This window comes from Odontesthes bonariensis, chromosome 13 (assembly GCF_027942865.1).
Source record: "Odontesthes bonariensis isolate fOdoBon6 chromosome 13, fOdoBon6.hap1, whole genome shotgun sequence".
In the NCBI taxonomy this organism is placed as follows: domain Eukaryota; kingdom Metazoa; phylum Chordata; class Actinopteri; order Atheriniformes; family Atherinopsidae; genus Odontesthes; species Odontesthes bonariensis.
The window spans coordinates 24,208,463-24,234,627 of record NC_134518.1 but is presented as its reverse complement, the minus strand read 5'-3'; the positions used below and the strand labels follow the sequence as shown (position 1 = coordinate 24,234,627).

At 42.0% G+C, this 26,165-nt stretch overlaps 2 protein-coding genes across 5 annotated transcripts; one reads left to right on the top strand and one right to left on the bottom strand.

Moving 5' to 3' along the window:
* Window positions 1–612: 612 nt before the first annotated feature.
* On the top strand, window positions 613–12,669 carry sytl4 (synaptotagmin-like 4). Of its 4 annotated transcripts, none has more exons than XM_075481716.1 (18): window positions 613–806; window positions 931–994; window positions 2,011–2,193; window positions 3,117–3,332; window positions 5,314–5,423; window positions 5,580–5,691; window positions 5,790–5,957; window positions 6,330–6,459; window positions 6,537–6,624; window positions 6,711–6,796; window positions 8,213–8,311; window positions 8,762–8,940; window positions 9,261–9,363; window positions 9,788–9,949; window positions 10,865–10,970; window positions 11,057–11,165; window positions 11,257–11,465; window positions 11,885–12,669. In XM_075481716.1, exons 3-18 carry the CDS (start codon window positions 2,075–2,077, stop codon window positions 12,031–12,033), a joined length of 2,145 nt encoding a protein of 714 aa, XP_075337831.1. In that variant the 5' UTR covers window positions 613–806; window positions 931–994; window positions 2,011–2,074; the 3' UTR covers window positions 12,034–12,669. The 4 variants fall into 4 exon arrangements, with proteins under 4 accessions (XP_075337831.1, XP_075337828.1, XP_075337829.1 ...); XM_075481713.1 differs by having other exon boundaries at window positions 613–846; XM_075481714.1 differs by having other exon boundaries at window positions 613–846; window positions 931–1,013.
* On the bottom strand, window positions 12,300–25,136 carry srpx2 (sushi-repeat containing protein X-linked 2). Its single transcript, XM_075481718.1, has 10 exons — window positions 24,852–25,136; window positions 20,374–20,487; window positions 19,629–19,820; window positions 17,086–17,262; window positions 16,640–16,763; window positions 16,426–16,547; window positions 16,140–16,319; window positions 14,825–14,958; window positions 14,592–14,713; window positions 12,300–13,203 (listed from the first exon to the last, which is right to left on the bottom strand). Exons 1-10 carry the CDS (start codon window positions 24,898–24,900, stop codon window positions 13,023–13,025), a joined length of 1,395 nt encoding a protein of 464 aa, XP_075337833.1. The 5' UTR covers window positions 24,901–25,136; the 3' UTR covers window positions 12,300–13,022.
* Between the last annotated feature and the right edge of the window lie 1,029 nt (window positions 25,137–26,165).

Sequence of the window (26,165 nt, the reverse complement as noted above, 5' to 3'; positions counted from 1 at the left end):
GGGAGGGGTCTCCTGCTGGTGCCCAGAGTCAGGACGAAACAAGGTGAGGCTGCGTTTCAGTTTTATGCTCCTAACATCTGGAACAGTCTTCCAGAAGATGTGAGACAGGCCTCAACTCTGACAATGTTTAAATCCAGGCTGAAAACAGTTCTGTTTAGCTGTGCATATGACACCTGAAAGTATTTTATCTGCACTCTTCACTTTTTAATTAATTAATTAATGATTATTTTTAATGTTTTTTTATGCTTTTTTTATTTTTTAATTTATTTTTTTTAATGCTTTTTTTTAATTTTTGTTAATGATTTTATTGCATTCTTCTGATTTTATGTAGCTGTAAAGCACTTTGAATTACCTTGTGTACAAATTGTGCTCTATAAATAAAATTGCCTTGCCATTTTTTTATTATTTTTTTTTTATTCTACTTTAGATATTGCATGGCTCCCATTTTCTGTTCGATACTAACGTTTTGACCACAGAGTAAAGGAGAAAACCGAGTCTTGCACGTCCCTGTGCCAAGTTTCCAAACCAAAGAAAGAATAAGAGAGAAAAAAAACTGCTTGGGAAGATAAGGGAACCGGAGCTAATTATTATTGGACCGTTTCAGTAGGTCAGATTTTCCACATTCAGCATTTGAATGGTAGATCGAGCCAAGGAAATGCACCTGTCATGGAAAACGTGGAGAGGAGTTCCTGCTCGATCACGGAAAACTTTCCTTTTTTCTTCCGGTACTTGCTGGGACGCCAGTAACACATTAAAAAAAAGTATAGCTTAGGAGACTGGAGACGAGAAGAGCAAACAAGAGGGAGGTGCGGTTATGCTTTTGGTGTTTCCCGAGAAAGAGAAGAAGTAATTGCTTGTTGCTACACGACACTTTGAAGCGCAGTTAGCGCGCCTGCTGCTGTTTAACAGTTTTTGTTGTGTTTCTGTCAGGAATATCTGGCTGTCTCCCGGAGTAACCCCAGCCAGCCGGAGTGTGGTCGACTTTTACCAACAGGTGTGTATAATTCACCTCGGTAAGCACAAGTATTTAATTACGATTTAACTGCGTAGTGAAATAATTGCATTTCCTTTCAGTATCACACACTGAAGTTAGTCTCCGAGCAGATAACTTTATCCCTGAGGTGGATATTTGGAGCAACGTATTTTAAGTTAGTAGCGTAGCGTACGTCAACGCTGTTAGAGGCTGGTGGTAGACGATTAAATTAATCAATTAAATTAGAATGACAATGAATTGATGAACTCTAAAGGTTGTAATAACTGTGACGTTGCTCAAATTCAAATCTGTACTTGTTGCTGGCTTTATTCACAAGCTCGCACAACCTTTGACTTTTTTAAATGCAGTTTCCTCCTCGTTGACTTAGAATTAGTGTCCGTGGTCTGAAACAGACGCCATTTCCTGAAAGGCTTTCATACTTTACCCAAGTAGAAGTTGCCTTTCAGGTATTGTTTATCTTTTGCCCCAAGCATCCAAACAATGAGGAAACGATCCTCTGGTTTTGCATCCTGCTGAGAGTAATGGACCTCTCCTTGTCTAGCTGACAGCAAGCTCTATTGTTCTTACTTAAATGTCCTTGCATGTGATTTAAATGGAGCATTTTAAATGTCAGATGCGAACATGACAGATGACATGCTGATCTTAAGCTTAAACAAATGGTTGAGCTGCTGAACTCCACCCGGCTCTCTGTGTCTTTAGAGGGTGGGAACCCTCTATGATAGATGAGTTAATGTTGTCGTTGCCTGGCCTCATTTTAAACAACCTTTCACCCAGGCTGTGTTTTTTTCTTTTTTAAATCCTCCAGTATCCTGTTTCTGTCTGCTCATTTCTAATCTTTCCATCGTTGGAGCACTGAACTTGCTCCTAAGTCGCTGACTAATGTCTGGCCTCTCATGTCATGGGAAAATGTCTTGTTGGTTAGGTTTTTATATTTCAATGACATGCACATGAAGTAGCTTCATATTTGCCTGCAGTGAGATTTAACCAAATGTGAAGGCATTTTATTTTTTCCACAGGGACCTCATCTTAACGCAACAGCAGCACGTTGATCTGCACTGACGGTTCTTGGTTAAAAGCACAATGCCGGAGGCTCTTGATATGATTAACCTGAGCTTCCTGTCTGAGTCGGAGCGAGAGCTGATCCTGCAGGTGCTCCGGCGGGACGAGGAGCTGAGGCAGGCTGAGGACCAGCGTGTACGGTGAGGAAAGAGCACTTCCTGTTACCTTCCTCAAGTGCCCAAAAAATGTGTCGGATGTTACAAATGTTGTCGGGTCAGCTTCTCATATAGTAAGACCTTCAAGGTGATTGTTAGGTTCATATTAATAATTCAGCTCAGTTTATTTGTGTGGTGCCTTTTCATAACAAAAGCCATCTCTGTGCATTTCACAAAAAACTAAAGCACTTTCAGTTCAGGTACAGTCCAGTTCATTCCACTTTGTATCAAATCTGTTCAGTTCAGTCCAATTCAGTATGATCATTTGTAAAAAGGCAAATAGCTGTGATAATCTAACAATTTGCATAGACTCCTCACTTTGATTCAACACCACGTCCTCATCACGCATGTCGTCGTGGGTGACAGTATTTAGATTAATATAACTAGTGTAAAACTAATGTTTTTGTATATAGTCTAGAAACAGGAAGCATTTGGTCAAGTTGCTCCACATACTGGCACTGACAGATAGTCAAAAACAAAAAAGTGGTGAGTCTGATCTCTAAGCCTTTCCTGCTGGCTTTTGCAGCAGCAGCTGTGTGTGTATTTTTAAAATTGGTTGAATTTAGATTGTTCTCGTGTAAAACGCCACCCTGGCATGCTAACACGCAGTATTAATCTGGAAGCATTATTTAAAAAAAACACAACAGATTAAACAGTTTACAGTTCAAATTTACACTAGAAGCTAAACAACAAAGATACAAGACATTGTATCTTAATCTAATGACTTCTATGGTGCAGTCTGCACTACACGCACCGTGCTATAGCTCAGTATGACTGATCAGGTGCCACAGTTAGTTGATTTTAACTTAAATGTGCTACATTAATATTTGAGGAATGTATGTCCCTTTTTTTTCGTTAAGCGCATGTCAAACTCGGGTGTGTGACGGCTGTCGTGTTTTCATTCTCAGGAAGCTGAAGTCAGAGTTTCTGGAAGTTAAGAGGAAAGGAGCCAAACGTGGCAGTGGAAGATACAGTCAGCACACTTGCGGCCGATGTCAGGAGCCTCTGAGCCGTCTGACGGTTTTCTCCAGCCAGTGTAAGATGTGCCATCACTACGTGTGCCGCAACTGCCAAACGGTCCTGCCCAACGGATCCTGGCTGTGCAGCGTGTGTACCAAAGAATCGTAAGAGATGTTTGCCTCTCTTAAACAACCAGACCTTGTTTTCATGTGTGGAAATGTACCTTTCCAAGGAAGCTGGATTCTCTAGAGATTAGAGAGAATCCATCCAGCCAGGCTTCAAGCTGCATCTGTGGTGGCCACAGCGAGTTGGATGAGGCCGGCCTGCAGTGATTCCTCATAAGTTGTACGTCTGAAGTTACATACGTGCAATCCACCGAGTTGATGCTATAATAGGAGCCAGTTTCCATACATGCAGGGCTGAACTTGTCTATGTGAAATCACAATCAACCTGTTTAAGGCTGGAGTCGATGCTCGTAGACGACAGGGTGGTAACTAAGTTTTCATGACTCCGCACTGAACAACCCATCAGTTTTAACAGAAGCTGCAGCTACTGTAAACATACTGTACAAAATACAAGTCACAGTTAGATGAGTCTGGGACAGAGGCTGGAATTGATTAGTGTTAGCGCTGATTGTATCAACGAGTCTGTTCTCAGTGGTCCTGATGAGTGATCAGAGCTCAAACTATTCGTGACAACAAATGGTTCGACGTTTCCAAGTGAGCGATTGTGAGGCTTGAGATTCAAGTTATGGATAAGACGGGCGTTTATACAAAGAAAAATCTGCACCCAGACGAATCTGTAGATGCGTGTAATCGTGTTTTCTGTCAGATAAAGTCCTCTGACGCAGGATCAGAGTTTTTCATTGAGGCTTGAGACCCCAGTCTGCCATTTTACTGGCCTGTAGCCAGTTTTCTTTTGCTCTTAACAGGCTGCGATCCCCCTCAGAATACTGAGCAATTTCCATCCCTCTTTTTTTTTTTGGCCGGTCGGATCAGTTTACCACCTTTTCTGTTCTGTCTGTTCTCAGTGGACCTGATTAGCGATCAGATCTCAGACTATTCATGACAACAAATGGTTCGACATTTCCAAGTGAGTGATTGTGCGGCCTGAGATTCAATGGATTTAGTTTTTGTTTTTTGGCCGGTGAGTTTTTGCGCACATCTGTCTCGTGGCACAGAAATCTGTTTACAGCCACAATTAAATCAGAACTGGAAAGAAGAACAAATAAAAACGGCTTTGCTGGGTGTATCGGTTTTTTTTTTTTGCTCTTTTCCCAACTGGCTTTGACAAGAATTACATTTTTACAAGCTGGCACCGCGTGACACCCCACTGCTTCAGATTTTTTTTTAAAACTTCCCATCAGATGGTTCAATGTTGCGCACCGGCTGGTATATAAGTTTGAAACAGCTTGTCTGTCGGTAGCCGTTTTGTTTGGTTTGCCGACAAACATACACTAAAAGTCCCGCGTTTATTTGTGCCCTCTTGGCATGAACAAGCCTGAAACACTAACATTTGTGTTTTTGGCTCTTGTCTTTAAACAGTTGGACTATGTAGTTTTAACCGGTTGTTGCTCAGACTGGAGGAAACTGCATTTGGTCATAACAACATCTTAAAGTAGATTAATTCCCATTTGGTGCACATGTGAACATTTCTGGCACCAGAAGGATGTGACAAGGATTAAATTTAAAACAAAAAACAAAAAAGCATCATCTGTGGGCATGTTCGTGGCTATGAATCACTTTTCACACAGTGTAAAAACCCTTGTTCTTATGAGGTATTTCAGAGAAAACTTACGGCAGCAAATATTCAAAAAGAAGTCGGAGAAGTAAAAGGTTTGACCTGTGTTTGTAATCTTAAATTTGATCAAATCATAAAGTCAAATATTTAAATGTAAAACCTCACCATTGGTGTTCCAGGCTGTTTCTTTAGAGTGAGCGTGACAAGACTTATATCAACAGTGCTGCTTATCTACGTAACCAGACAATAACTGACCATAATTACTATGTAGACATACATAACCATACATGCACCGTCTGTGACAAGCCGGCATTGTTGTAGTTGTTTGCAGTGACTGATAATGTTGAGCGAATACAAATTCTGCTTCTTCTCGATCTTCAACGGAGCGTTTATGTTGGCTCGTAGGGATATGAAGAAGAAGACGGGGGACTGGTTTTACGATAAAAGGATCAACCGCTTCACTACAGCTCCTGGACATAACCTAGTGAGGGTCTCCCTGAAAAAGAGGCCGCCGTGTGAGTACGGGAACAGGAAGTGGGTATCAGCTCCTTGACCAGGAATGTCGACACCACTGTTGTTTTAGTTCAACAGTAACAAAGAACAATGTGAAAAACTGCAGTGACATGATGGAATTTTAACGTTTACCAGCTTATTTTTGTGCGGCGTTTCAGTGAAGAAGCGTGAAACGGCAGGAGACATGCTCTTGAGAATCGCTGAAAATGTTGCAGACCCCCCTAAACCTGTGCCTATGCCCAGGCTGAAAAATCAGCCTTTGAGCAAAAGGTGTGTTTCATTTATTTTTATTTTTTAACCAATTATGCAAAGTTTTCCCAAACATGCTTTAGGTATACCTCAACCTGTTGTCCCATTTTCATTTTCAGCCACTCGAATGAGACTTCAGGATCCGTTACTTCGAGGGAATCGCTTGAATTAAGCAACAGCTTCTCGTCAAAGCCAGCTCACAGCGACACAGAGTCTGTAGAAAATGGCAGTATAGCGAGCAATAAAACTGAGACTGAATCTGGTCGCGTCACCCCCGAGCAGCCGAGGTAAACTGGTCACTCCTTCCACTAACTTCCAAGTAGCATCAGCAGCTGAGAGTTCAGCATTTAGTCCTGCTCACCCACACGCACACAAACCATCTTTCTTCGTTATTCTCGCCAGTTTTGGCTTTGCTTAGGCATTTTCCAGACTTCACCCTGAGGAAGGTCAACAGTTCCAAATCTCTGCCGAGGAAATTTAATCAAGTGCCGTCCTGTTCATGCGGTTCATGCGTCGCAAAACACATAAGAAATCCTCAGAGATAGAAACCCTCTACACAATGGATCCAAGGCTAAATGTGACAGCTTCTTGTGTATTTGTCAAAAGTAAAAAGTTGCAGATTCAAGCTGAACTTGCCGTTGATTTATTTTATCAACCAGATCAGAGCACGATTCAGTGCCTCCCAGCCCGGTGGGATCCAGTGTTTCCAGTCTGACTGTCCCAGTCAAAGCAGATGTCGTCAAAGCAGATGTCGTCACCACTGACGGTGCCAGCCCCAGCGCTAACATTGTAAGATAATTTTGTTTTGTCTTTGATTATTTTATTGTTCGGTTCTAACCACACCTTTCCTTTTTCTGCCGCTGCAGGCCGTGGAAGTGAAACCAGTCGCTCTGAGCCCTGAGCTTGAAGTTGATAGACTCTTCAAGAAGAGTACCAAACGAGACCCTAGACCAGGTCCTGAGTCAGGTTCTTATCTTTATATCAACGTGTGCTTTGGTGAAAGATTTTAGTTTAATTGCTGGTGTATATGATCATTACAGAGTCCGTATCGACACTGGACCTACGTGTCGCACCAGAGATCTCAATGGGCAACAGGAGCCACTCCGTACCAGGCTTAGATTTGCAGGTACGTCATGTGCAGAAAAAAGAAACAATGATTCCTCCGACTTTCCTGCTCCATGATTTGGGCGGAGGCCGAAAGAACGAGATCACAGAAACAAGTGGCTGATGTAAAGTTTCCTTCGGAGGGTGGCTGGGCCCTGGCTTGGAGATAAGGTGAGGAGCTCACCTCCCCTTGGTCGCCTCCCTTTGGAGGTTTTCCAGGCACATCCAGTTGGGAGAAGACCCCTGGGCCCGACCCAAAACTCACTGGAGGGATTACATTTATCCACGCTGGCTTGGGAACATCTCAGCATCCCCCAGGAGGAGCCGGGGAGAGGAATGTCTGGGTTTCCCTCCTCTCCAGCCTCGGATAAGTGGAAGATGATAGATAGCTGGATGATTCCCAATTTGACCATTTTAGTGAGAGAATCTTTAAGAATATTCAGAAGTACTGTCCGGCGGCAGTGATGTAAAGAGCATAAGTGACAACAACTGTTGAGTTAACAGGATGTTATACAAGAATCCTTTGTGAGGGCACATGACATAATCGAAGGGCGAGTGCTCGGCTCTTCATGGACAGGCCTTGTACCATTAGTATTGTGTCTGTATCTGCACAGCTCTGCTTTCCAGCTGCGGTGTCATAGAAATGCCACCAGTTTGTGCACGGAGCTGGAATTTTAAGGTAAACCTCCAGAGTTACAGAGTCTCTACTTCTTCTCTCCTGAAAACTGCTGCTGCAGCACATTTATGGAATCTACCTGAGATGTATGAGCTGGGCTCATGCAAAGTGTGCACTCCAAACAGACTCCAATGGACAACAGAATATCCCAAAGATATCAGACGCCTTAGACTCAATCGAATTAGATCATCCTACGTGCTGTCCTCTTACAGCAGAGATCAATCATATTTAATAGATCACATTATGATGTGAAGTGCAATTCCAGCTGTGATAAAGCTTGTGGAGACGTGATGTGTTTAAAAAAAAAAAAAAAAAAAGCAATGTTGCACCTCAAATCCTTCTGTTTGGAAAAGTAACAGAAACAGCTGGACACGGCTCCTCCTTCCCAGAATGGGAATGATTTTAGAGTCCGATACCAAAGCTGCTGTTTATAGTTGATGTTGATTCAAACATTTGATATTTTTCTGGCTATTAAAGTCTATCGTTGTGTTCCTGGATGAACATATTTGGCTGCTTGTGGGCACAAAGGTCTATGTTACTTCCTCATTGGCCTTACTGAGATTGTTTCTTTTAACTTCCTTTGAGTCAGATACCAATTATTGATAAATGAAATACATACTCTGATTCAGCTCAGTTTATTTGTGTCATTTTGTCATTTGATTTGTTTCTTTCTCTTTTTTTCTTCAGAAATTTCACAGATTCTCATTTGTGTTTGTATAATCCTGCTACTTTTGTTTATTATTTATTTAAATTGTGTTGCAGGAGGTCATAGAGGAGGAGGATGAGGAGGATATTGACAGCTTGGTAAGCTTTCATAGAAGGACGATGGTCTCGAGTTCCTCGAGCTTGCGAAGCTCAAAGGTAACGACACACTGACTTATCTCACAACTTGTAGAGCAGCTGGCTTTGTTTCAGAGCAGGACTGATTTGAACTAATCTAAACAAGCATCTTTAACCTCAGGAAATCCTCCCTCAAGTAAGAAAGTGCAAAACTGATGTGCAAAGTCTACCAAATAGTTTCTGAGTTACAAGAGTCTGAGAGGAGAGCAAAGCGAAGGCTAAAACGACTCCTGTTTCACTCTGGATTTAGATGTTGAAAGAATCTGTTCAACTTTATTTCTTTGTTTGCTAATCAATTGGCATTCTCTTGATAAGTTGTATCATCGTTTTTATGGTATTTTTGTCTATTTAAACTGTGATCTGCAGCATTAAGCCTGTAGCAAATCTCCAATTATTATTTATTTTTGAATTGATGAAACCTGGAACAAATGCAGGCTTAGTAAAAGGGCTTCTTCCTGTCTGTTTGTGCAGAGCACGCTGGGCAGCATGATGAGTATTTACAGTGAAGCGGGAGACTTTGACAGTGTGGAGGTGAGCGGAGATGTCTCCTTCTCTGCGAGCTACAACGAACACACCAAGAGTCTCCATGTCTTCATCAAGGAGTGCCACGGTCTGGCTTACGGCGATGCTTCACGGAAGCTTTCCAACCCGTAAATACCAAAGTTTCGCTGTATTGTGAAGCAAAACTGTGCTCAAACTCTCATTCTCCATGAGCAGCATAGCTGATTATGTCTCACATGCATATTTCTAGTGCACACACACCCCTTTGCGATAATGGCTCAGCTTTGATCAGTGTAGATAAGAGGCTGCTGTGTTTACACAGTCTCGATACTCACATCCCAGGGGTGATTAGCTGAGCCTCACAGGAAATTGGATGTCAGCAGATATTTTTTTCTCCCACCCAACATTTAGTCAGGAATTGCAGCAGGAAACCAGAAGTCGAGTCTGACATCCTTTTGTTTTTTTTCAGCTATGTTAAATGTTATCTGCTCCCTGACAAATCTCGCCAAAGCAAGAAGAAGACCGGCATCAAGAAAAACACCATCAACCCCGTCTACAATGAAACATTAAAGGTGTGATGGTTTACTGTGTCGTCTGAACGACACTCCCTGATAGGGCTCCTCAAATTATGCCCGCTGCAAATAATGACCACACCTCCGCAGACCTTAAGAATGATATTGACATTGCAGATTTTTGGTCCGCTTCCAGAGAAGCATCGGCTTAAATATAGAGACAAATAAAACAGCTGACAGGGAAATTAGCTGGATAAATCCATACAGTAGATAGTTATCCTGTAATTTTGCATCAGTTTGGTTTAACATCAGAAAGAAGGCAATGATTTAAATATTTAATGTCCAGCTTCCAACAAAGTCCGTGATCTATGATTTATTTAAAACTCCCTCATCACCAGACCATTAAAATTACATAAAAATGTTCCACCGCTGCATCAGCAGAGAGATGGGGCTTTGATCGTCGCATCCTCTTTATCCCAACCAGTACTCCATCAGCCGCTCTCAGCTGGTCACCCGCTCCATGCTGATATCAGTCTGGCATCATGGTCGTCTCAGTCGCAACGTCTTCCTGGGAGAGGTGGAAGTCCCTCTGGACTGCCAAGACCTCGACTCTTCAAATGAAGACTGCATGCAGCTAATGGGGAAGGTAGATCAGCGGAACTGGATTTCTTCTTCTTCTTCTTTAGTTGTACTGACTATACAGATCGCGTTGTATCTCTTTAAACACGTCTAAAGCAGGTTACTCTTTTAAAATTTGCCATGTTTGCATTCAGGTTTATTAGAAAGACGGCTTTTTTCTGTCTTTGTTGGCATGTTAATGTTGATGCATCTCTCTCACTTGTATAATAGAGGAATAGCATCAAATGTATGCATGAAAAAAACAAAATGGTTATGACTTTAGATGAGTGCAAACACTGCACTAGTCATTAATAGCTCTGTGACATGTAAAATGTCACAGAGGATGAATGTAATATCTGCAATCTATGTACACATCATATCTGAAATATTAACTTATTCAGATAAAGGTCAGTAGGCAGAAAATTGCTGCTCAAGTACATGTAGCCAGTGCGACTAGAAGTATATATCCTTGCGCCAAAGCTTTGAGGGGATGGCTTGTGTTTCCTTTAAGTGTAGATAATTGCAAAAACATCTAGAAGAAGGTTAGCAGTCTGTCTCCAGGTTGGCTGAAGTTGAAGGTTTCATCTGTGAAATCAACCCCTCTGAAGCTGCAGTTTAAACTGAACCTGCGGTTTGGTTTACAGCTCGACTCCTGTTAGAGGCAGCTGTTTCTGAGGTTTCACTGAAACCTGCTGCTGCAGACCTGCTTTAACTGAGGTTTCAGTTCACAAAGTTCAGCCAAGCTTCAGAAGAAGCCGTGTTAGTTTGGACAGAAATCAGGTGTAGCTGCGCTTTTATACTCGTACAGTTCATTTCAAATTCAGTGAGTGGGCCAAACAAGGTGAGGCTATTGCCTGGCGTTATAGATCTCTGCAGCACCCTCCGTCATCCAGCTCTGGTCTGGTTTGTTATGTCCTAAATACAATCGACTTTTCTTTAACAGGCAGCCGCCCGTGTGCCAACTTCAGCTTTTACTCAGTACAAGGGAGAGCTGGTGATCTCATTGAAATACGTCACCCCTAAAAAGAGAAATGCTGTGAAAGTCAAAGGTGAAAAGAAATCGACTAAGATAAATGCTTTTAGCTTTGTCAGATACACTTTGCCTCAAATATTTTACAATCCGTCTTCTCTTTAGGCAAAAAAGCAGCGCCTGAGGAGGGGGGAGAGCTGCACATCCTCATTAAGGAGGCAAAGAATCTGACGGCAATGAAACCAGGAGGCACATCCGACAGCTTTGTGAAAGGGTGAATGAACGATCACCTCTCAAAGCCTCACTTACAGTTTTAAGACGAGCTTTTGTTTTTAATGGAACTTGTTTTTTATGTGGCTCTGCAGCTACTTGTTCCCAACAAAGGCAAAGACCTCGAAGAGAAAGACTGCAGTTGTGAAGAAGAGCCTGAACCCGCACTATGACAGCACGTTTGTGTATAAGGAGCTGGCTCTGGAGCAGCTACGGGGCATGTGTCTGGAGCTGACAGTGTGGGACAAAGAGGCTATGCTGAGCAACGAATTCCTGGGAGGACTCCGCCTCAGCTCCGGAAAAGGTTAAATCCTGATATTTTCTCACTCGGCTCACAAAGGAAGCGCGTAAAGGGAACCCAGCCGTAACTTTTGGATGTTTTCACTCTGCTCAGCCAGTATTAAAAAATCAAGAAGGATCACGGCTATCTAAACCTGCTTCACTGTTTGTATAAATACCTGATAAACATCCCAAGGTGGACTTTGTACAGTCTAACCTTTTCGGTTCCAGGACAGGGTGTGCAGTGGGTCTAAAAAGCGTATCTTCCTCTTTCTGTTTGGTTTATTGTAAAAACATGGCCGCCTGTCTGATAACATGGTTTCATTTGTCTTGTTTCCCCCCCTTTCTTTGAACACAAGTTTAGTAAAAAAAAAAAAACGAATCTGCCATCATTAATCATATCAGACTAATTCTGCTTCCTTTGTGTAATCTTCACCTCTGCAGGCACTACAATAATTGAAAAAGAGGAAGTGGAGCTGGATTCGGTGGGAGAGGAGGTCAGTCTTTGGCAGAAGATGATGCAGTACCCCGACTCGTGGGCAGAGGGTACTCTTCCGCTGCGTTCCACGATGGGAAAGGGAAAGGCTAAATGAGGACAGCAGAGGACTGAATCCTCAAATGATCTTAAAACTGAAGCCGCTACCTCTGGGATAAACATGACTGTGGATTAAATTTATTTCGCAAGCTTATCAGACCAGAAGCTCGTCTGCTGAAGTCACACAGTTCACTGGCCTACATTAAAAATCCGCTCACTCCCGCCTGCCGGCGTGGAGCTCATCTTTAGCTCAGTGACCGCAGACTGATAACGTGCCAAAACATCACAACACTGCGTTCATGTTTAAGATCATCACACCGTCACTTTGTTTTAAAAACCAGGCTGTATGTATTTCTGCAGTTTAAACTCATGCACAGCACTTAGCACAGAAACGTCTTAACGCACCACATTGATCTTTCTAATCGTGTACAGAATAACATTTAACACTTTAAAAGTGGTATTATACAGAAATGCTGGCGTAGCATCCAACCAGTTATCCTTTGTTCAACCTCTTTGATTTTACTTAAATTACACAATTGATGTCATATTTATATAACCTGAATTAAAAGTCCTTATTTGAAATGAAGTCATTCTGTTTTTAAATGTAGATTTTAACTGTAAATTCCTCTTCGGAGGTTGAGCAGTCACATTGCCTCGAGTATTCTGTCGACCCAATAAAAGTTATCTAAACCAACACGTGTTCGTCTCCACTCTCATCGCATGAATATTTGAGTCCAGCAGGTCATTTTCTGACCACACAGGTTCCTGTTTTCACCAAGATTATATAAAAAGTGTGTAAGTGGGGGTAACCAGTCAGATGTTCAATATTCTTGGTTCATAGTGTGTTCGTACATAATTTGCTGCTATACTAAAAAAAGATAACTTCGTCATCAAGCAAACAGTGCCAGCACTTCAGTGTTATATAGTCATCACATTTGAACCTGAGGAACTCCCTCTGGACCTGCCTGCTGGTTGTTTGTCCTTCCTCATTTTGTCTCAGTAAAACTGATGACTTTATCTATGTGGCAGCCAGAGGGGTTTATTAAGTTATTCGCAGAAATCTCTGTGGAGCTCCAGCTTCTCCCGTTCCTCCTCATCCAGCAGGAAGCTGTCTACGTGGGAGAAGAGCTCATCCGAAGATATCGGGGTAATGAAGCGCTCTCGGTCCATTCCGCGCTCGTCCAGCAGCAGCATGCTGAAGTAGGATCTGGAGATTCTGAATATTTGCCTGCAGAGAAACGTAATACACATTAAAAATGGATATTATTTATTTTTAGGGGAACGTTAAAAAGCTGTGAAATGTGTAAGGGGGAGCCGATGAACACGAAACAAAGGGAAAAAAAAAAAAACAACCATCTGGAGCACATGGCAGAACATTCAGCTGCTAAAGAGCCAGATTTTGATGATGATCAGGTGTGAGTGGGCGATTCTTTTTATTTAAAGAACAGGAATCTATTTAAGTCTGACCTTCCCAACACGTTTGTGAAGTTCATCCTGGCAGAAACAAAAGATTTTTGAGGAAAGCTGTTGAAGCTCGTAAGGCTGTGAGTAGTTATAAATCCATCTCTGAAGAGTTTGGGCTCCACTAATTGATAAACAGATTGTGGAGGAAGTTGTTACCCTCCTTAGGAGTGAAAAACCAACAGAGATCCTTCACAGAATCACACATCTCAGTGCTGGTGTGCATCACGGGGCTGCACTGTGAAAACCACTGCCGCCCGTCTTCAGAGAAGGGCATTTGAGTAGGAAAATCCCATCCATGAAACACGGTGGTGGTATTATCATGGTTTGGGACAGTGTTGCTGCATCTGGACCAGGACAACGTGTCATCTGATGGAACAAAGTCATACCCGCGTATTCCACTGGAAAATGTCTGAAACAAATATGTTGGCGTTAAGTGTATGAAAAACTTCCAGTCCTGTGAACTGGAAGCGGTGGAGGAACTAAGATGGTGAAGCTCTCTCTGTCAGAGCAAAACATGGGAGTCTTGAAACAGAAATCCTGTTGATGATAAAAAAAAAAACTATTTAGACAGAAGCATTCCCCTTGTCTTCTTCTGTTATTTGTGGTTTCTGATTTCCCGCCCAGCTCAGTGCGTGTCGGCGTGCACGCTGTGTGAGGCGCAGTGTAAACTGTGGGACTTGTGTGTCAGTGGAGAGACTGAAGGTTAGGAGATTTTTCCAGTCTGGAAAAACTGAGCGCTGCCCCTTACTCAAATTGCAAAAAAAAATCCCTCTGTGTGCCTCTTCTAACATAAATGAGCTTCTATACGTTTGTGCCTATTTCTGCACCAAACTGCGGCACTCTCGGAAAAACTTCAGACCAAAAGCCAGATACTGACTAAAATCCCATCATTGCGAAACGTGCAGTGATTCTGTTGTTATTTTCAGCAACTTTGGAGCAGATTTCTTCCTTTTAAAGTCACACAGGAAGAGGCTCTTTTTCACTAGAAGACTCTTGACATTTAAAGAGTGAGGTGAAACTACTCTGCACAGTTAATGAGGCTGGAAGTCATATAAAGCCATTTCAGGAGGGAATTTTTCATCTCAATGAGCTCTTTCTCTCAGTATAAACCCCAAATGGTCGGATTTCTAAACGATGACGCATCTTTCTCACCTCAAACCCTCGATGACTTCAGAGTGAAGCTGACTTTCTTTAATGCGGCCTGTCTCTTGAGGCGGCGAGCCCAGGAGCTCGATGACCGTCACATGTCGCAGGTCTAATCCACAGTCGGATTTCTGGTGGAAGCAAAGAAAAGCAGCTTTTCACCGTTTTTTCTTGTACATCAAACCTCTGTAGAGACTCTTCAGGGAGATCATGTGAGCAGCAGTGAGATGTTGCTTTCTTACTTGTATCATGATGTTCTGTAGCTGGTAGTCTGGGTCAGATATGTTGGGAGCAGATACGATCAGCAGCCTCCTCTTTTCATAGAACTGATCCAGGAGAGCAGAAACTGTCTTCACATCGGATTTGATCTCCATTGCTACAAACACAAGGTCACAGTTATATCCTGCAAATATACTCTCACTATAGTACTCTCCAAAAGCCTTGAGCCCCCACGTCATTTCTTTATATAATAATTTCTTTAAGATTTATTGCAATGAGTAAACATAATTGGAAGTATAGTATGTGAAGCAAAAACTGAGTTGATACAATTCTAATGAGCTTTGAAGTCAGTATTTGGTATGAATATCTTTATCCTTCAACATAGCCAGAACTCTTAGACAAGCTTCCTTCTCATTTCTTTAAGTAGTCTTCAGGAATAGTTCCCCAGGCTTCTTGAAGGACATTTCAAAGCTCTTCTTTGGATGTTTTCTGCCTTTTGTTCCGTTCTCTGTCAAGATGATCCCACACTGCTTCAATAATCTCTGGGGAGGATCTATCCCTCCATAAGACCTGTTGCCACTAATTTTCAGTCCACTTCTTGTGTCATTTGGCATACCTCAGCACTTTTTCCCTGTTTCCCTTCCTTAATACTTCATCTTTGTCCTACATATGTCCATCCATACATCTATTTTCTATACCTGCTTTATCCATTTTAGTTCCCAGGGTTCACCCTGGACAAGTTGTCAGTTCATCTCAGGGCTCCACTTATCCAGTTTTCTCAAATGTTTTAAGGACAACATGCTGAGATATTCCAAGTTTCCGGCTAATAGTTCCTTGAGAATCACGTTGTTGGGTGTAAAAACCCTATTCTATGCCTGTTAAACTGTGTAAGCTTTGTCATTTTTCATGGATGCAAAAAAAGAAATGGGAACAAATGATGCATCTTTGTGACAGGCTGCTAGTAACAACGTGCCTAAAGATACAATTTAAAACAGATTTTTGCTAAGTTGTTTGTGTATGTGTAGACACAACACTGGTTCATCCCATGAGTAGTTGAAGATGAGTTCTTTAAGTATTCTTTCTAGATATGAATTACAATCAACTGCTCAAGATCAAACCAGTGGTCTCTGTCATATCTTTTAGGTGCCTCCAAGGACATTTCCTCTTTAAGCCTCTCTTACTTTCCCAAGCAAAAAAGGAATGAGTAAATAAAGAAGCTCCTCGGATCTGTCATGTGACACTGAGGGGAGTTTGACCCCTTTGGAATATAATCGAGTGTTTTTAGATTGGTTTATTGGTACGTGAACTTTTACATCGTATCTGTGACTCGGTACTTACGGATGCACTCAGCAGGGCCTCCGCTCCAGCTGCGGTTAAACTGGCAGACACGAGTCGACCCCCCTTTGCGCTCATATCCTCCATCGCAGTGGTATTCACACGTTGCACCGTAGTTATTGTCATTAGAGGAGCAGCTGAGGTAGCCATGTATAGGTGGAGGAAGTTCTGAACATCTCCTCACTGGATGGAGAATGCAGTGGAAAATAAAGTTGGCTTCATCTCCCTGTCTAGCTTTTAAACCCATTTTGTAACAACAACAAAAAAAAATCCAGGTTTGGCAGCTTACCCTCAACACGTACAAAAAACTTGCAGGCAGCTCTGTTCCTGGCTTGATCGTACACTTTGTATCGAATAATGTTTGCTCCCTCTTTAAACTCAGTGCCTGATTGCTGGCCTACCAACACCACACTACAGAGGGACAAGAGAAGAATAAGTCCAGATGTTTAATCTGAAAATGTAAAAGAAAAAAGGGAGCAAAGGGAAGGAAAGGAGCAACATACTCAAGTGATTTGTCAGCAGTATCAGTGGCAGAGGGAGGGTCCCAGGTCACAATAGCAGTGAGCTTTCCAGGCTCGGCAATCTTGAGTCTTGACGGAGGACACCTGATCTTTGGAGGATCGGTATCTGAAATAAACAACTGGAAGCTTCAACACAGGAGACCTTACAGGAAGGAAACTGATTTAACTAACAGCATGTTTTAGGATCGGCTGCAGCTACAAAGAGTATGAACACAGGAAGATGACTGACTGAAGTTTGGATCAAGTCCAAAGAGCAGAAAAACAGGAAATATGCTTGTTTTTGGACTCATAGGAAGTGTGGTATGTGAAAAAATGGGGAAACTAAACACCAGCGCAGATGGGCTGAATTTAAGTTAAATTTGAGATTCGTAGAATTTCTAAAAGCATCTTAAAGTTTGATCATTAGGCCGTCTTTACTGAAACTGTACCTGAACACTCTGGCTGCCCTCCGCTCCACGACCCCCCAGGCAGGCAGGTGCGTGTGTGTTCGCCCTCGATGCGATAGCCGGGCTTACAGGTGAAATCACACCTGGAGTCCACAACAAAGCCTTGGCTGCAGGTGTATCTGCCGTAAGGGATGAGGGGCAGCACACGGCAACGAACCTCTGAGGAAGTGTCACCATAAACACACATAGTTTGTTGGGAGAGGGGGCAGTACAGCCACATATCAAACATACCAAAGAGAAGCTGATAAATCAAACCACACAGCTGGGATCAGCTGTAATCAGCAGTTGAACAGTTTTCCTCAATACAACTTCCACATGAGTTACTCTTTTAAGGAGCCCATATAATGCTAATATATTGGTTTGTAATAATATGTCTATGTTAAGTTTTGTAGAGGAGTATCATATCAGGACAAATACTTTTGAACACTTTTCTCTCTAAATAAAAGACCAGCCTCTGGGGACCGCAGGGCCCTAGGAGGTTCATAAATCAAAAGCAAATCTGTTGAGTTGTAAATACATTTTATGTTAGTTATCCCATATATACTCTGTTTGTTGTATTTATTAAGAGTTTTAAGCAAAGTTGTGCTTTGCTCATTTGTGTGAAGGTCGTAAATTCCACTGTTAGGAATGCGGCCTGAAACTGGATCCCCCTTTCCTCTCTTTTGAGAGCTGTTGTACACACCCACTTCTGAATAAAATGGAGGAGGCATGAGGAAACAGCAGAGTGATGCAAGATGAAGCGGTGAAAGCTGTCTCCTCATCAGCTCTCCTCATGAGTATAAAAAATCCTAAACGTCTCTCTCTCTCTTCTTTATGAATTTGCAGGTATTTGAACCTGACAAAATCCGATCAATATTTTGAACGAAGACCGTTATGAGCCTTAAAAACCAACAAAAGAATCTTAAAATCAATCCGGTAACACTCAGGAAGCCAGTGCAGAGATTTTAAAACTGGAGTAATCTGAGCTCTCTTTCTGGTCTTCATCGGCAGACACGCAGCTGAGTTTTGTAACAGCTGTAGTGGAGAAATATTCTTTTCAGAAAGACCAGAGAGAAGAGCGTTACAATAATCGATTCTGCATGTGATAAAAAGCATGAATCAGTGTCTCTGCATTGGCTTGAGTTAATGTGAGTTCATACATGCTCTGTTGGTAGGAGTATGGGTGTCTGAGCTGATCAGATTTCTGTCTCCAAATGAAAAGCACCAGTGGGATTAATTTACACATGACATTGACACATTCAGTTGTCAGCAGATTAATGAAACGCAGTGGATGTGTGAAAGGCCCGAACATACTTCTGCAGTGACGCTTTGGGGCTTTTTTAGAGCGTTTTGCTGCCACTTGGGGGCAGCGTCAGAAACATGCAGACAATCTGAGCTGTGGGCTGCACTTAGTTGTGTAGGTGCTGTTGTTGGTGCTTTAGCTTTGCTCAAATGTGGAAACAGTTGACAGAAGTCATAGAGGACAAAGATCTGCTTGTGATGGAGTGAAACTAAGTGTTAAATAATGAAGGTGTGCTTTTTTCACCTGTGCTTCTCTGAAATATTTTGTTTTTTTGTTTTCTTTGTTATGAAATTGGTTCATTTCAGCCTCTCCCGGCTCCCGCTATCTTTCAGCCAAGCAGCATTTGATCAATGCGTCGCATCGTCCCTGAAATCTACCTGTTGTTAGCTTTTTGGGGGGCTGAGAGAGACGCAGACAGCTGGCTGTAGCTCAGGACTATCAACAGTCTGCCAGCCTGAAGATCAGCGGTCGGTTCAATTCTCGGCTTTCCTGGACCTCATGTCTAAGTCATTGAGAAAGACACTGAACCCCAAATTGCCTCTGATGCATCCATCAATGAGTGATTATGTGTGAAGAAGATAAAAGCACTGTGCAGCCTGTCACATTGTTTAAACATACACTTTGAATGGTCAACTAGACTAGAAAAGCACCAAAAAGGTACAGTCCATTTACCATTTACATCCAAACTAGTCTAGTATTAACAGGCCCAAAAACTACAAGGCAGCAGCTTATTCTTTGGCACAGGGCAAACCAGACATGGATTATGTGAGCGTGTTGTCACAAATGTTGTTAAGTAAAATAAGATCTTGGTCTACAGTCGAAGTGTTTCAAGCAGTTCAGGACGAGTGTCCTCTGTGACTGGTGACCCTTTCTCAGGGGAAGGGGAAACCCCACAAAGCATAATATAACTTATTTAAGGATAAAAAAAATGCTTTTTCATTAACAGCAAATAATGCAGCATTCATTACTTCATCTTTATGGTAAAACTCTTCACCCCCCTCTGAAATGTATATAAAAAAAACATGTCATCAGTTAATAATGTCACTATATTTTTGAAAAAGCTAAATCATTTTAACTGGGCACTGTTTCACTGTAACTCAAATAGCCTCAGAGAACCATTTATTTACCCCACAAAATACCCCCCCCCCCCCAATGGACTATGCTTGTGGGCATTTTGAAATTTCTCTGCAAAATAAAGAATATCACGTGTATCCTCATATAATAACTTAAAAACTTGACATACTGCGGCAGTAAGCAGTCCCAGACCAGCGGCGGTTGGCGAGGCACTGAATCGAGCTTCTTCCCAGCAGCCGGTACCCTCGATCGCAGGTCATCTCGCAGCGGGTGCCCAGCGTACTCCTGTGGGCCCCACCTCGAGGGGAGCGACAGGCCACCTCACCGTTTGTCAGTCTCGGTGAATGACACCAGTTAGGATCTATTTTCAGGGAGAATCAACATCTGTGTGAAGCAGTCATGTTTTATATCTGCCCTGTATCCAACTCCAAAATGGATTGTTTTTTTAAATTCTTTCTGTCTTTAGGAGAAAATGAATACTGACAAATCGTACAAAATGTCCATTCTTATAGAAAATAAATAGATTTGGCTGTGTTTGTGTGCGTAAGACAGAAAAAACAAAGTCCCCCTGTCGTGTTTCTGTGTGCGTAATATAATTAATGTGGAATACCATTAAGGGAATCAAAATGAAAGGATGAAGAACCCAGTGAAGATAGATGCCGATTATTATTGCATCATCCTTTAGATAAATATTATTTTACAGATTTAATCTGTTTGTAGCACTGCTCTTGTTCCACTGTCACACAAATACTCTAATAAAATCTTCCTCTCAAAAACCAAGGCACTATTTCACAGCTTCATTGACAGAGGATGCTACCACCTTATGACGAAAAAAGGTCAAATATATGTTTGTGAACAGATGGTAAATGCTGCCATGTGGCCCTCCCCAGTGAGTGTGTTTTACATATACGCACTTTTGTAGTCAAGCTGAGGAGTATCATCTTCCGGTACAAAGTCGTTGTCGGTGTCGTAGACTGTGGTCGCTGCTCCAGCTGAAACAACAGTCTCAGAAACGACAACAACCAGACCTGTGGAGATTACAACTGAAATACATCAGGTCATACCAAGACAGGCCAACACGATTCTCTCCACACAGCGTAATTTCCACGAACTAGCGTCAAGTATCTTTCAATCACAAGTCAAAGAACATTCCAGTCGATAGATGTCTGGCTTTGCAATCAGTGGCTCATGGAGACTCCAGAGGGTTTTAAGCCTGTGCAAATAGTTAAACAATCCTGTTTTCCTTCAGAAATATGTGTATAATTAAGTTTATTCCAAAAAAGTTGGAATGCTGTGTGGAATGGAAATAAAAACAGAGTGCAAAGCCAATGAATTAAGATACACAAGTCAACATTTTTTCATAATAGAATATAAGAAACAAATTTAATGTTGAGAGTGAGACGTTTTACTATTTCATGAAAAGCTTATCTTCACTTTAAAGGCAGCAACAGGTCTCAGAAATGTTGGGACAGGTCCATGTTTCCCACTGTGCAGCATTCTCTCTTCTTTTAACAACAGTCTGTAAACATCTGGAAACTGAGGAGACCAGCTGCTGGACCTTTGGGAGAGGAATGATGTCCCATTCTTGCCTGAAATGGGTTCGAGTTGCTTAACAGAACTGGGTCTTCTTTGTTTTGTTTATTTGGCGTTTCATTATGCGTCAAATATTTTCAAAAAGGGGAAAGGTCAGTCCTGCACCAGGACTCTTCTTCTATGAAACCATGCTGGTGTAATAGATGCAGCATGTGGTTTAGCACTGATTTGCTAAAATATGCAAGACCCTGTAAATCAAGTGTTCCTGAGTCCATGCAGTGATTTCCAGGACAGAATGATGTTTAACTTTATTTCAGTGATGACTCGGGCCCCAAAGATCACGGGCCCATCCGGTGCTGACTTTCAGCCGTGTCCCTTGCACAAAGAGATGTCTCCAGATTCTCTGAATCTTCTGATGACATTATGTTGGCGATGATATATTCAAAGCTTTCAGTTTTTTGCTTCTGGAATATTTTTCTCCACTGCTGCTCCACACAGTTTTTGCAGACTGCTGATCCATCTTCAATTCTGGGAGACTCTGCATCTCAAAGGTGCTCTTTTTTTCCCCACGCCCAATCATGTCACTGACCTGCTGCCAATTAGCCTGATTAGTTGTGACATGTTTCTCCAGCTGTTTCTTTTTAGTACCTCTTAATTTTCCAGCCTTTTGTTGCCCTCGTTCCAACTTTTTTGAGACATTTTTGTTGCTGCCATCTAAATTCAAAATGAGCTGACGTTTATCATGAAATAGTAAAATGTCTCACTCTGTTCTGTTGTGAGTGTAATATTAGTGTGCTGAATTTACAAATCATTGCAATCTGCAACTTTGGAGATCGGTCTGCATTTTTAACTTGTTCAAGCTGGAACTTGCATGAAAGTGATAAACATCGTAAGACATAATGTTAGAGACAAATTCTGTGCTTATGCCTTGCTCATTAAAAAAGGGTAAAGCCTTTATCTGACATCACAACGATCCCATGATTGCGCGGCTGTTAACTAACTTTGGACAAGTTGCCAATGGGAGTTCGGACCACTCCACTTCTGCTCTGATCCCCAGCATTTTAAGGTTGAAGTCTTCCTCTCCATCAATCTGGTTATTAGTTCCTCTCACAGATTTTGAATGGGATTAAGGTCTGAAAATTCAATCAAAAACTGAAATATTGCGACCATTTCTTGACCCCTTTTGGTTGTAGTTTACTGGTCATTGTCTGGTTGGAAGATTCAGTGCTGCCCAAAGCTGATTTTCTCAGATGGTTTCCTTCAGAATCTCCATGTAGTCCTCCTTATTGATGCCATTTATTTGACGAGGTGTCCTGACCCGCCTGCTGAAAAAAGCTCAAAACAAAACTCCTGTGACAGAAGATTCCCATCACCGTGCATCCCTCTGACGAGACAAACCCACGTTCTTCTTGTCCAACTACAGAAATGGTTAGTTTTTGGAGCTTTTGCTCACCTTAACTAAGACTGTGTGTCAAGGAGAAGTGAGGATTCAGGATCGCCTTGCTGGTGATTCATAGTCAGTCTTTGGAAACTGGATTCTGGAGGAAAACATCCAGCAGAAAAAAACTTGTGCTTCGGTAACTTTGGAGCCTTCGAACTAGACAATTACACAATATATAAAACAGCCAATATGGTGAGGAAATAGTTGATCATCTTTTTGATAATCAAATTGAAGTTTTGTAGTTGTCCAGCTGGAGTCCAGATCTTAATCACATCCAGAAACTCTTAATAGATTTAAAGAGAAAAGTGACGGCACGAGGCCTTCAAACCTCAAAGAGTTGGAGGTCATTGTTGGGGCAATAAGCTTGTAAAGATATTAAATTTGTAAAACAATGTTTTATAGTCGTGTGTCTTTTGTTTGTGTTAATTTCCGTTGAGATTAAACCCATAAATGTGTCCCATAAAATTGACAGTGAATCAAATCTTGGCATTGTGATGAGTAACTGTAGCTCTGATGATGGTGCGGAGAAAGAACATTCGACTTATATAACGTGTTGTTTTCTACCCAGTGTTGTGTTATGAAACATTTCAACTGACAATAACTTCACCACACATTCGGACATGCAGCATGTTTACATTAGTCACTTGGAGATTGGGCTTCTCACTTCTCACTTTCCATGTTATGGCAGCACAGCTCGCATACTGCTCTCTCTGAACAATAAGTCATGATTTTGCTGTTACAGTAAACTTCTGTGTCAGCAGTTGTGGTTCATACTCATTTTCCCTTTTGAAATCTCAAAATTACTCCATGTTTAGAACTGGGTGCCAAGCTTTCCGGTCTGTTAGCCTCCATCGCCCTGTCCCAGCCTGGATTCCTTTGCTTCGGCTCAGTTTTGTCAGTTTTTTGGCACAACAGTGCTCACATAAAGCTCAGTTTAACACACTTTGTATTAATGAGGATTCGTTAGATTCAGCTTCCCCACTCTGGAAGATATTCGACCTGTCATCAGCGTTTTTATGTCAGTAACACTTCCCCAGACTGATCCCCCCCCCCCCCCCAAACAGGGAATTAGTCACACAGGAAATAAACAAGCTGAGCTCAAACAGATACTCTGAGACTAAGAGCAACTTTCACCATCACACATGTGGACACTGAAGGATGTGCGTTAATTACTTGGAGGTGAAACAATGTGAGGCTGTGAAATGTTTTTACTTTACTGTTTGTACTTGTACTCAAGTGAAAGGTTTAGACTCTCGTGACGCTTAAATGGAGCAGAATTCCAAACACTGAGACACGATGTGTCACTCACAGCGCAGACTTCACTGCAGAGACGCGTACCCTGCAGGCAGGGTACAGTCCATGCAGAAAGGAATGAGTCCCCACATGAAGGTATCACCTCTTTGAGGCTTCATCCATCTCTAATAACAAAGATGAAAACAACCAGCAGCCTTTCAACCACCCTACACCACCAGCGGAGTTCATGTGTGCCCCTGGGTGGCTCTCTGCTCCCGCTGTTATCTTGCAGGGTTAAATGAAGGCTTTGGCTTATTCGGCCCCAGGGGTTGGGGGGGCCTCCTCAGTAATTAACTGGCAGTGATTGGAGCCGAGCTGTAATTAAACAGCCTGGCCGGTGAGCAGAGAGGAGCACCTGAGGTGGGAGGCAGCTCCGCTGCTGCTAATGTTAAAATCATTTGACTGGAGTTTGGCCAGTTGCATGTTGGGAGATGTTGAGGAGGAGCTCCTCAGTCCCGAGGGGCATAGTGCTGACTACGTTTGCAGTCAGCTCATCTGTGTCTAATATGAGTGCTGATGCTAAGATGAAGCTATTTCCCAGCTGCAGGGCAGAGCGATGAAAGTTTGAGTGACTTGAAGGATCTCCAGCAGTTTAATGCATAACATGTTTTCATGTTGAGACCTTCAACAAGTCAAACAATGATAAACATTGAAAAAAATTGAGATGTTTATTATTCATTTGTCCGTGTCTACCCTCATTTGCGTTATTATATTATAGTGAGGTTCCTCATACTCCATTAAATGATCTGAAAGCTACTTAACAACATGACCTTAAAGGATGTGATGCACTGTTAAACATCAAACTGCCTTACATCAGAACAGAGAAAGGTTGGTTTGTTGACTTTGCTACATTAAATGGATACTATTTACCAATTATTTCATAGTTATACCCTCTTAAAAGCGAGGAATTGTTGCTTCTTGTTGCTTTCGAGTGAATTTTATTTTATTTTAAGAGAAATCATCAGATTAAGGAGTGAAATGTAAAAACTATCACCAGTTGTTGCATTTTCCCCATTTTAACCGTATAGGATGGTGCCTAGACATGATGTGATATGATATAACAGGCCATATTTCACACGGCAACAGAAGTAGTGGTTTTCAAAGTGTTCAGACGCATGAACTCACCTGTGAAGAATAATGCGGTGAAAACAGCAACAGAGCGGCTGAGGAGCATTTTAGAAACCCAACGATCACAGTCCTGAGGTGGGGTAAAATAAGTTGGAGAGCAGGTTGGCGACCGAGGAGATCCACGCAGAGCCCGGGGAAAGTTTCCAGTTGCTTTTATAAAACAACTTTGGAAAGCCTGGACTTATTGTAACCCCAGCTGAGGAAAGTAACTGCTCCCGTCCCACCAGAGTCTCCGCAGCTTTACAGTGGAGGACAGGATCCTCCTGGTTTATCATCAGACGCTGTACTGAACCACTTGGTGGCACCAGCGGACTTCTTCTGCGTTTCCTCCCACTGCTGCATTAAACATGATGACTGGAAACATTTATTAACCCCACACGTCATTTTGAGGATTATTATGGCCATAAATTAGTTTTTGACTAACAACAAAAGCCGCTGGCTTTAAACTGCTTAATCTAAATGTTATCATTATGATATCATGCGTTTATATAAGCTTTGCTTCTTTTCCAGATATGTTACGCAAAATTCCTCGGACTTAAATATCTGAATATATTCTGTAATTCCAAAACAAAGCCAGTGGGCTGGTTGTAAAAATCATTAAAAATCTGGACCATTTTTAAAAGTGCGAGCCTCCCAAACGTAATTTGGTTGGAAAACGTCCCGCAGGAGCCCCACAACAGATAAAAGCAACAGGGGAGCGTAGAAATGAAAGCTGGACGGGTAAAGACCATTAATGTTAATGTTTATCTTGCAGTGAGTGCCACGTTGTACTGGTTTTATTTTCCAGGCGGATTGAAACTAAACTTAACTGCGTGGCTTCGCCTCAGAGCATTCATAAAGAGGTACCGAGTGCACCGGAAACAGCTGCTGCTGTCAACTTAAAACACGATGACGTCACGAGGGCCAGAAAACCTGTTTGCTGCTTTGTGGTTAGGCTACTGAAATGACCCATAGGTGGACAAAATAGATTCAATTTACGGGGGAATAAGTTCACAAAAACTGTGTTTCATTCATCCTAAATTAGGAAAGGAGCAGTGAATAGGATCACTATTCAAATAAACCATGTTAAAACATGCAGGGGATCTTAACATCATAACATAATCCTATTGTATTTGTTTGCTTGTTCACCTGCTATTTATTTATCATTTTCATTATTTTCTTCTTACCCTGAGTATCTTTACTTTATAATTAATAATTCATTAATGGTCATATCTGATTTTTTTCTGTGATGTGATATGAAGAAAATGAAGAAAACATTGCAAAAATAATGTGGGATACGCTGTATCTGTGGGAGCTAACGCCGGCTAACGT